Source organism: Epinephelus lanceolatus, chromosome 19 (assembly GCF_041903045.1).
Source record: "Epinephelus lanceolatus isolate andai-2023 chromosome 19, ASM4190304v1, whole genome shotgun sequence".
Classification (NCBI taxonomy): domain Eukaryota; kingdom Metazoa; phylum Chordata; class Actinopteri; order Perciformes; family Serranidae; genus Epinephelus; species Epinephelus lanceolatus.
The window spans coordinates 25,040,817-25,052,195 of NC_135752.1; the positions used below are offsets into that span (position 1 = coordinate 25,040,817).

The following is an 11,379-nucleotide window of genomic DNA, read 5'->3' on the forward strand; positions in this document are numbered from 1 at the left end:
AGGTTGGTGTTCCCCTTTAAGTACAGCACTTGAGTAAATGTACTTTGTTTAATTTAATTTAATTTAATTTAATTTTATCTATTTTATTTTACTTTTAATTTGATTTAATTGATTTATTAAATTTAATTATTTTCTCATTTATCTTAATATATATATTTAAGTTGCGAAACTACCGAAATAATTTTTAACCACTACAATTAATTCAAACTAACAAGCTCCGCCAATCAAACGCCTTGTTTAACCAAGGGGGCGGGGCTTTGTGCAACCTGACAGGCTGTACTCGGGGCAAAATCTCCCTGATAATGAGCTGGTTGCCACAGCAACGTTGTGTGTGAGTGTCGCGCATGTCAAATGAGAGTAGAGTTAATTTAGAGTACTTGAGCTGTTTACAAGCAACAGACTTTAGAAAACTAGTTAGCCTGGTGTCGTATTAACTCAATGTAAGTCGGCCTGTCCACACTGGAGTATAATGGTAAGAGAAAACACAGTAAGCTAACAGTGCTAGCTTGTTCAGGAGTCAACAGTTGGCTCGTGCGGAAACAAGTCGTCGCCGCCTTGCTAGCAGACGAAGCTAAAATGGTTCGTTAGCTCAACGAACCACAGTAATGTCAAGTAACAACCTGCCACCGGTGCGGCATTTGCCACAATGGACCCGAGTTGGACGCCTCGGGAAATCCTGCTCTCCCCAGCGTTTACCGACCAACCAACGGCAGCCGCTGCCTGTCGCCCCGGCGCCGCCAGCGGAGAGAGGAGGAGTGTGGAGACCCGCAGCAGCAGCAGCACAAGAGGTGTCCTGTCACAGCGACATGGACCCCCGCGTCGCTTCACTGCACAGAAACATCCAGTTCCTCCAAGAACAACACAGGGAGACCCTGGAGAAGCTCCATGCAGAAATAGAGTATCTCAGACGGGAGAATAAAGGTAAAGAAACCACTATGAGCTGCTAATTTGGGATGATTAAAATCCTTCATATTTGCTGGAACCAGTAAAATAGTTTGAGCTACTTTCAGGGGTTAGCCACGCAAAATGATGTTATACCATGCTGATATTAGAAGAGTAAAAAGTAAACTGTAAGAAGTAGGAACGTTCATAACTGTAGCTAGTTACAAAGTGCCTTGCAAAAGGAAATAAAGGGGAGAAAAGAAAGCAAAGTAGATATTAAAATAAACTCATTGTATGCAAAATAAACCACAATGTGTGCTCTGATTTGGACTCTCACTTTGCAGGAGGGATTTTAAAGTTAGGTGCAAAACCAGCAAAGAATGCTCAGTGATCAATACTGTGTTTCATCAATATATAGATAGATATTGGGGATATTATCCCCCAAAAGAAATTGCAGTGCTAAAGTGGCCCAAAAGAATCCATATCACTATTTTGCATTTACAAGAGATGAACTCGTTAACCTGTTGTAGTCTCCACATCCTGTGTCTAACACATTTAAGTAAATGACAGAGACCTGGCTGCCTCCTGATAAAGGTGTGCTGAAAAGAGAGACATTCAATCTAGGTACCGTGGTCGCATAGCAACGCTGGGGTTTTGATGGGCTCTCAGTGGGAGGTCGACACAGATCCAGTGTCACTTTACTGAACAGCTCACATGCTGCTCCATATAACTGCATCTCACCACCCACCAGGAGACTCCCCACTCATCTGTCACAGCAGCCAGGGCCCCCATGGAAACATGTGGGACCGTGTTACAAGATTGTGCCTCTCATGTGCCTCCCTACTACACTAAAATTCTCTTAATGTGGATGTTGCAGAGTTGCAGTATAAGCTGATAATGGAGCCTCCCAAGTCAAGCAGAAAAGGTAAGGTGTGATGTAGTGTTGGTTTGTTGTGACCTGCTGGTAAAGTTAAAGTAGTAGTCATGGCATGTCATTTCACGTTGTGATATTAATACATATGTACAAACATCATTGCAAAATCTCTGACAGCTGATAAATGTTAGTGTAGAAGGCATCCCCACAATAGAGAGGCTATGTTCTTCTTCAGGGGTCAGCGACTTTAACTATCAGTAAAGCCACATGTGACCAAAACAATAAAATAAAACTGCCTGGAGCCGCAAAATATATTTGAGCTTCATGGTAACACTGAATATTAAGTCTAAATTAGCATTCAAAAATACGTTTCACCACAAGTTGGCTCCTCTGCAGTGATTATTTGGTACTTTAACTTTGCAAAATTGGCAGTGAAAGCAAAGTAATTTGTCCACTCTCTATTAAATTCTGTGTTTTCCTCTGAGACTTTTACTTTTATGGATTTGGAATCCATTGCAAGCTTAGCGAGGGAGGCTCAAGACTAGCCACAGCTGTTGAGGTTTGGCAAAATTTGGACAAAAAGGCACCAGGTTGTAGACACATGGTACACATTTTGAGCCACAGATAGCCACAGCAGGGCGGCTAAAGAACTGCATATGGCTTCAGAGCCGCAGGTCGCCTACCCCTGCTCTCGTTGTTATTATCTCATGCTAGAGCCAATTTGGTGAAACTCGAATGCCAAATAACTTGAGGGGCACAGACAGCACTTAACAATTTCTTACTATCTTTGCCTTGGGTCTTCATTCTTCCAGGAATGACACATAGTCAACGAGGCGTTAGACCACCCACTCAGGGAAGTGAAGCCCATACAGGACTCTACCTGGAGGAGCCACTGCAGGACACGCGGCCCTCGCAGGACCAAGCACTAAGGTGAGCTTCCTTCTGGTTCTTGTTCAGCACTTGGGAGGCAAAATCATAAGTAACATGGATGTGATGACAAAACAGTTAGCTGCATTGTTAATTTAACGCAGCCAGGACAGTCAGAGAAGCTCGGACATTTGTGTCATTCTGCCTTAATTAAGACATAAAGCAGAAACTTAGGATTTAACAAATCTCATCTCACGATAATACTGGATGTGTTGCTCCAGCTTAGGTAAAAGACACCATGCAGTACTGATTAATGCACTGTAGCACATAAAGTATGTGACATGCACATGTAAAGTGACATCAGTGGGAACATTAATCACACTAACAAGATGTGAACGCACAGACACAACACATTAGTTACCACATGCAGTGGTACACCACAGCTACAGTGTGTGAAGAAGGAGAAAACAGGTTCACAAAGTGCTGTTGACTCAGTGGTGAACACATTTGACTTTTAAATGTCAGATCTAAAGTGGCCATAATGTGTTTCATATTTTGTCGGTCCAGTTATGTGCACATTATTATTTGAATGGTTAATCAGGCGTTTCCAGCTCACAGAGTTTTATTTCCTTTAAAAATTCTTATCAAGGGGTTTTAGTGTGTGCTTATGCAAAGGCCCAACTGATTTTACTGTGTGTGTAGTTAGCCTGCAGCCACCTTGTCAAACAGCCACACAGAGAGATGCTGATGTATCCACATTACATTTGTTTGTCAAATTTACAGCTACATTTCCTGGTTTGGCTTAAAGGAACAATTTGGTGTCTGACAGCATTATGGAAAAGACCCTACAGAGAAATGAAACCTTTTTCTTTACCTTTCACTTGATGTGGTCTATTTGTTAGAGTGTGTAACCACATCTTGCTCAAGGGAAAAACTCATTCTGAAATCTTACAGACTTTTCCACATTGTTGAAATCGACTAAATAAATATTCAGCTGTGACCCTGAAAATCTTTTAGATGACACTAAGCTAGGCTTTCTATACTCCAACACAACAAATGTCTCTGTAGTCCTCTCTCCAACTCTCACTAACATTCCCACCATTGTTTTTCCTGCAGTAAGTCACATTACAACAGATTTCAGAAGAGACTTCTCCTTGAGCAAGACTTGGTCAAAATAACAAATAGACCAGTGAAAGGTGAATAGTTTTATACATTATAAGTTTGAATGGAAATGAAGTGGAACATATGAGAGAATCCCACTTACAGTGTTACCCTTGGATAATGTAGGGATTACATTGCAGCCTGTTCCATCAGTGCAGCTTCAGTGGTGTCTCTCAATACTGGACCAATTTCAAAAATTGTTGCCTGCTTTAGTCGCTTAGATACAAAAATAAGAGAAAATAAGGTCCAGGCTGAAAAACACTGACATTTCCCTTAAAGCCACACATTTAGAGGTGACTGACAAATGTCCACCTAGTGACATTCTTGTCATAGGTTGATTAGAATTACATTGCAAGTCCTTAAACTTACCAGAGTTCACAACTCCCCAGAGCTGCGTTCATTAAAGTACTAATTATTGTATAACATGTTGTACATCTGGGGCTGGTTGCACAAAACACCTAAAGTTAAGAATTTCCTTAAAGTCCTAGTTAGGGTTTCTTCAAAAATGCTCTCTTAAGTATTTATGGTTTTCTCCATATTGTGGTCTTATGCTTAAGGAATCCCTAGACCGTTGCAGAAAAGACCTTAGCAACCAAAGCAAGGTAAAAAAAAACCCAAAACAAAACAAAAAAACTTAAAGTACCTCTGACTCTATCTTAACTGCAACATGGCCGAGTTTATGGTGATGATTTTACGCTTTAGGTGTGACTGAATCTTGTACAATCGTTTTCTGTTTTCTGGTATTTGGGGATCAAATTTAGTTTGTAGTTTGTGCTTGCTATGATTGTATTCCTCCAGAAGTATAATCTTGTCCCCCTCTGACCTATATGGTTTTCTTGTCTTCTTTTCTTCTGCCACTTTTTCACTATCTAACTATAAGCCAACTCTGTAAGATGAAAACAGGCATCACTAGCATGAGACCAAGCAAACAATCTCCATGGAAACTTGTACTGCTGTAAAATCTCTTAAACACAGTGAATTAGTTTTTCCTGAACAAAGGAATCCTTTTAAGGGATTCTGTGCACTGTGTAAGTCCCTCAGCTAAGGAGAAATTAAGCCTTATGTGTCATACTTAAGGAGAAAACCTAAGGTGTTTTGTGCAACCCGTCCCAGGTCTTGTCGTACTAACAAAGCCAGTGAATCAGTTTGTCTTTATCCATAGCTGTAGCTGTAGGTGTAGCAACCAGGTGTTTACAACCCAGCCTGCCTTTAACAGTTTGTATGTTGCTTTTAATTCATATCATGTCACTGAGCAGCTTTGGACAAACCAGCGAAATTCTGGGATCTGCCCACCAGGACCGTGACCCAGAGATGAAGGGGGGCCTCATTACCTCATTACAGCCTCTACGGATTCACAGCAATCCCTCCCATCCACCACGCGCTCCCACACTACAGGAGTGTGAGGTCATCATCCGGCAGCTCTACAATGCTAACAGCTTACAGTCTCAGGAAGTAAGTGCCCATCATCAAGCTAAAATACATTTGCCTTTCAGTGTTCTGTGGGAATATTTCATGACTTCATGACAACTCTGTATTTTTTAGATTATACGAGTGAAGGCATTGCTGAGAGATATTGTTCTGAGCAAGAAAATCACCCCAGAAAACTACATCCTGACCAAGGCCTACCTTGTCGATGGGACCCGGTAAAGTGACAGAGAATATTATTATTTTTATCCTCTCCAATATATAGTCTATTTCTTAAAAAAATAGCACAGTAATGATAAAGGATTTCTTTTTTGTATTTCCTAGCAAAACTACAGAGGAAAAGAAATTTCCAAAACTTGGTCTTCAGACATTTCCAGAAAAAACGTACGTCGCTCAAACCCTCTTAATACTGCATGTACTGCCTTTTGTAACCAATATAGAGGTTTGTCGGGATGCTCTCAGTTAAATCTACATATTTCCTTTCCCAGGTCTGGACCCTCTCAGTCTGGGGTCGTCCTTCCGGCCCTCAAACAGAGCCTCAGCTCCACCATTGCAGAGAGACAGAGAAGGACCCGCGCTGTGCAGAGAGACCGCTTCAAAAGGACGGTGCAGTGACACATTCAAAACCACCACAGCGGCAGCTACACCCATCTCAGGACTGGGGCTTGTCATGTCAAAAACTGAGCGCACAGTTATGGATATACATGTGAAGTATGCATATCCGATGATTTGAGATGATGGCTTCAGAATTGTGCTCATGGAGTACAGATAAAATTAAAAGATTATGAAAGGTCTGCAGACTTAAAAGGTTTTAATTTTGCGCACAAAATCAAAAGGAAAGAATGTTTAAAATCGAACTTTGTACTGGGGATGGTAAATGTATTTATTTTTTACCAAACAATGCATTTTAGGGCATTTTAAGTGTTGTTTCACCAAACTGAGAAAGATTCTTGTTTAGTTTTCACTGCACATTTGTTGTAATTCTGCCAAAATGATGGCGCAATTGTTGTATTTCATATAACTATATATAACAAATTACCTGTCACTTACCAAGCAGCTAAGTATTCAAAACTTATCAGTGCAAACAACCAAAGTTAAGCCTCTAAATGCACATGCAATTGATGACAGAAGAAACTACCAGCCATATTTCTCTTTTTGTATTGGTTTGTATTGACACTGTACAGAGTAACTGGTCAGTGTGTCACCAGCCGTGCACCTACAGAACAACTGAGCACAACACAAAACTATTAAATCCTCTGAACGCAAAATAGTGCTATCCTGTTTTTCCTCCCAGACTGATACCTCCTCCTGTTCTTTCCACAGAATATGATCAGTTTTGGCAGTCGTGTAAACATAGCCACAGCTGTGTGAACGTCAACCAATCCAAAATCACCCTGCCAAATTTCACAACACGCATCAAAACCTAGCTTGTAGTTGTGCAACATAGTAGGGCAGGTTAAGAACTGCATGCAGACAGGCGGGGCAGACAATTCTGGCACGAACCTGGCTTAGCATACTCTAAAACCAACTGTAAAGAAGAAACTCATTATTGGATGTTTATACAGCGATCTGATGTGTAAATCTTGGCATACGTCGTAATACTCACGCTCATTTACCAGAGGCAAATACAACTAGAGATCACTCCAGCTGTGATACAGTGATTTGTGGCTTAAAGTAGATACAGGGCAGGGGTTAATGGTCTCTTCCCCACTTCCTACCACCCTATTTCCAGCCACCTTGTCAGACCACACCCATTTTCAAACTAAATCCCTCATGTTGATCTCAACTACATACCTGTAAAGTGTCATGGCGCCATCTTTATCACACTGACAAAACTGTGTCCACAGACAACTGGCATAGTACTCCAAACATCATGAAGCTGTTTGGCATAGTACTCCAAACAGCTTCATGATGACACACTCTCCCCGACTCACAAGGTGAAAACAATACCAGCCCTTGCGACATTGTCACGGCCGCTAACGACTGAGCTGGAAGTTATTAAATTCACTTCTCGTAAATCATATCTCAAACGGCGACTGGCGATGCCAGCTCTCCTATATTCATCTATGCTCTCTGTAGTCTGGAATCACATCTACACTCTGTCAGCAACATCTCACACAGTAACTCTGACTTTACCATCAATCTCAACAACAAGGGGATGGCTGACCCAGCAGGCTGAAAATGACCACTCAGCAACTCGGTTCAGAGCTCTAACCTTCACATATTCGACAAATACACATGATTAGGCCTCCACAAGGTGCAGCCTGAGCTTGACTGTGTAGTTTTGCCTACATTTTTATTGGTGTTTTTCAATTAAGGTGCTTTTTAAAGCTTTTAGTAGGAAACAAAATGTTAAAAAGGTAACTTTGCCTGTTAATTTCCCCTCTGAAATATACAAGTTACATCTAGGGAAAGGATAACATACTGGTCTTTGCCAGTATTGTCATGTTTGAGTAGCTGCATTTATAAAGCATAACATACAACGAATTCTTTACCATTAACGTCTAGTATTGAAACCAAGAAAATGGTTTGCATGCATATAAATTCTTCATTGCAATTCCCGCCCATAAGGCACATTCTTAATACAGTAATAATAGCCAGGGGGTAATGGTTAGAAAAGCAATCCTGCGCCTGAGGGTCACTGATTTGCTCCTAGACATTTCTGTAACGTCAGAGGAGGAGTGAGCAAGATGCCAGTGTGTCCCTTGGCAGGAATTGTCATGGTGCACTCAAGGCTACAGTTGTGCTTGACAGCTGTGCCTGTCAATTTTTGCAAGAGTTTGTCTCCCTGATACAGTCTCAACAGTCTAAAATGAAAAAGAGGATAAAACTTTACCGATATGTTTAAACAAAAGACAGACGTGTGTCTTCATGCACCCACTAGATGGTGCTATTTCTCAAGAAACTTCAGTGAGCATCCATTCAGTCGAAGCCTATACATGTTTGACAGCAGGTTAGAGGCAAGTATGTCATAACTTACTTTAGCCTCAATTTCAAAATCTCACAGAAATGTTGTCTACATTTTATTTCATGTTTTGCATGGACATGTGTATTTGGCATTGTGACAAAAATACAGTTCCTTACATGTATCACCTCTGAATGAACGGCTGTCATGACCTTGCATCACAAAATCAGAATATATATCTAAAACAAAGGTTTAAACCCGTATTATGGTTGAATTAAAAGTGTTTCCAAAAATGCACACATTTAGATAATATGTGTCCTTACATATCTGCATTTTTGTGTATATTTTGGAGGAGTAAGAAGCCCTGTTTGTTTTTGTCTTTCCAATTTGTTGCATCACTGCGTCTTTGTGGAAATGTGGGAATTGGCAGGCATTAGCCATTAAGACCCAGTGGGTGCGAATCTATTAACATTCAGACAGCGCCGCAGTGATGAGAGCTGCTCCGTGCCAGCTGCAGCCTCATGAGCCATGGTCACTGAAACCTCAATAACCAGAGGAACAGAGCCACATCTTTATATATTTTACTTTCATCAATGAGCAGAAGTCGTCCCCGCCACATTGGTCGGCTTGTCGTGCTCGGGCAGTGTGTTCTAACACTTTCCGTTGGTGTGTATCGCTCTTTATTAAGACTTCCTTTTGAGGCATTGCCCTCTGCATTCAAATTCATTCTCTCCCTTTCAGCATATTGTGTTGTGGGCTGGGTAGGTTGGGGAGCTCCGAATCGATGTGTCACAGTTCTGTGCCAGATAATACTTATTATGAGATTGCACGGAGGGGAAGTTGGAGAACAACAGGAAATTAAAAAAGGGAAATGTAAAAAACTTTTTACTGGTGGTGTGAAATAGCTGTCGACTGAGCAAATATACTGTACCTTACACACACGAGCACCTCGAGCACTGTGAAGCCATGCTGAGCTACAGACATACAATATAACAGGCTAGAAATAAATACATTATAAATACAGCAGATTCAGATTTGAGCATGTTTAACAGTACAGCCTGTGTCCTCAGAAAACCTGCCTGAGATGACTGAGTTGTCAGATGTGATTGGGTGTGAAACTTGTCATCATTTAGAAGAATTAAATCTGCAGTCACTCATTCATCATCATACAGTAATAATAGTGAGATTAAACTGTTTATTCTGCCCAGCAAACACTCTGAGGACAGGTGGCCTTAGAGATCTTGGCTGTATGACACCTCATATGGTCTTTATAATGAGATATCTAGTTATATGATGATGGGAAAGTAAAAGTAAATTTATTTGTACATAAAAAGAGTTTTGGCATACTGATACATGTGTCCATTTTGTTACTTTATACACCTACTGCGCTGCATTATAAATGCAAATATTGTACTTCAAATCCACTACAGTCACTACTTATGTTGCAGATCAATATTGTTCATTGAATATATATGATTATCTCTCACCTGCTATTTATCAGTCTTGATTATTTTGATGTAAGTTGGCGAGTGTTGGAGATATCGACCATAGGGATGTCTGCATTATCTTGAATATAATAGAACTCAACAGTACTCGACTTATATATATAGTTGAAAAACTAAACAGCAATGTCTCTTAATAGAAATCAAAATCCAGTGAGTTGAGATAATCTACAGACATTGCTTTGAGCAGTTTCATGTAGCAACTATTTTCTTTCCATAGAACTACACCTGCCAATCGTATCATCTCACAGAAGGAAGTGTGCATCTACTCATGCATGAGAGGCTCATGCTAATGACAGCGCGAGATGTAAACATTGATCGCGTCCCCTTCGGCGGAGCTGTACGGTTAGATAGCTCAGTGGTGCTAGCTCACCTGAGCATGTGCCTCGTGTCCATGAGTAGATGCACACTTCCTTCTGCGTGGTGATATGGTTAGTGAATGTAGTTTGGTAGTAACCCGGTCAGTATTTCTGGCAACAGACAGTCTCATTATATTCAAGAGAAGGCAGACATCTCTAGGGCCTGTATCTCTAGCACTCTGCAACTCCAAAACAATCTAGATTGATAAATACCACTACAGGAGTCAAAATATGTATTTTTTATTTTGGGGTGATATTTCCCTTTAACAGTCCTCTGCATAGTTTTATCTATTTTTTTTTTTTTTTTGCTGATAATACTGTGTTTTTACTGAAAGCTTTAAAATGCAGGACCTTTGCTCATAGTGTTGTTAAATTGTGGTACTTTTAGTTCTTCAACCATCACTTATTCTGACAGGCTAGGGCATAAGTTTCCTTTCAACACTGGAACAGGCGGTTTGGACACCCTCCCCCAGGGAATTTTGAGTGTCAGACACTGAATTTTCCACCTCGTGGTGAATTTTGTGCACCATTTTGTGTCATCTCTGTGACACTTTATGGTGAGAATGTACTTATGTTTGTCCAAATAAAAACCCCCAGTGACAGTCATGTTTTTATTAAGAGGGACATATGCACATGTTCTAACACAGTGGTTCCCAACCGGTCCAGTCAGGGGATGCAGATTTCTCCTTAGTCATTAGTTTAAGGTCAACACAGTTTAATACATTCAGTGTCATACTTGTGTATGGCCATGTCGTTGAGCTAGCTTGCTGTCCCCATCAAGCAGCTGTCTGTTAATCACTCACTCTATAGCAGGAAATGGTATTTCAAAATAAAAACTCTGTGCTGGAAATTCATTGTACTTAAAAAATAAAGTGTGTTTTTTTACAAAATTGACACGTTTGTGAGTCACTTGCGGTCCATTCAGAATGGACCCACGACCCACCAGTTGGGAACCAGTGCTCTAATTACTGCGTGGGACATGTCCCCTGCATCCACCCCCTGACATCTACGCCTATGCGGACAGGGATGTACAGACAGGATATGGATGCACAAGATAATTTCACAGTTACCCACATACTTTGCTGATGGTAGTTGTATTTTGGTATTGTTAGTTATGCAATAAGTAAGTTGTTTTTTTTGCACATTTAAAACTTGCACATTGTTTCAAAACAATACTAACTAGCAGCAAATAAACAATATAGGGTCGTGCTGCTGTTCTAAATAGGAAAAATCATGAAATATTAAAACAGACAACTGCTAGTTATGGACTATATTTAAAAAAAACTGATTACTAAGCCAGCAGGTGTAATATTTAAAGGCAGGGTGTTTCATGGTATGGTAGCTAAAAGAAGCATCCCGAGAGGGTTTATATAGTGACATCAGGAACAATTAAGGATCTCAGGG

General features: G+C 40.6%; 1 protein-coding gene across 1 annotated transcript; it reads left to right on the forward strand.

Annotated features, from left to right (window-relative positions):
* The first annotated feature begins 330 nt into the window (after window positions 1–330).
* ccdc74 (coiled-coil domain containing 74) lies at window positions 331–6,477 on the forward strand. The gene is made up of 7 exons (XM_033647493.2): window positions 331–921; window positions 1,760–1,807; window positions 2,569–2,686; window positions 5,041–5,236; window positions 5,327–5,427; window positions 5,534–5,593; window positions 5,698–6,477. The coding sequence occupies exons 1-7, from the start codon at window positions 606–608 to the stop codon at window positions 5,822–5,824; spliced, it is 966 nt and encodes a 321-aa protein (XP_033503384.1). The 5' UTR covers window positions 331–605; the 3' UTR covers window positions 5,825–6,477.
* The last annotated feature ends 4,902 nt before the right edge of the window (window positions 6,478–11,379 follow it).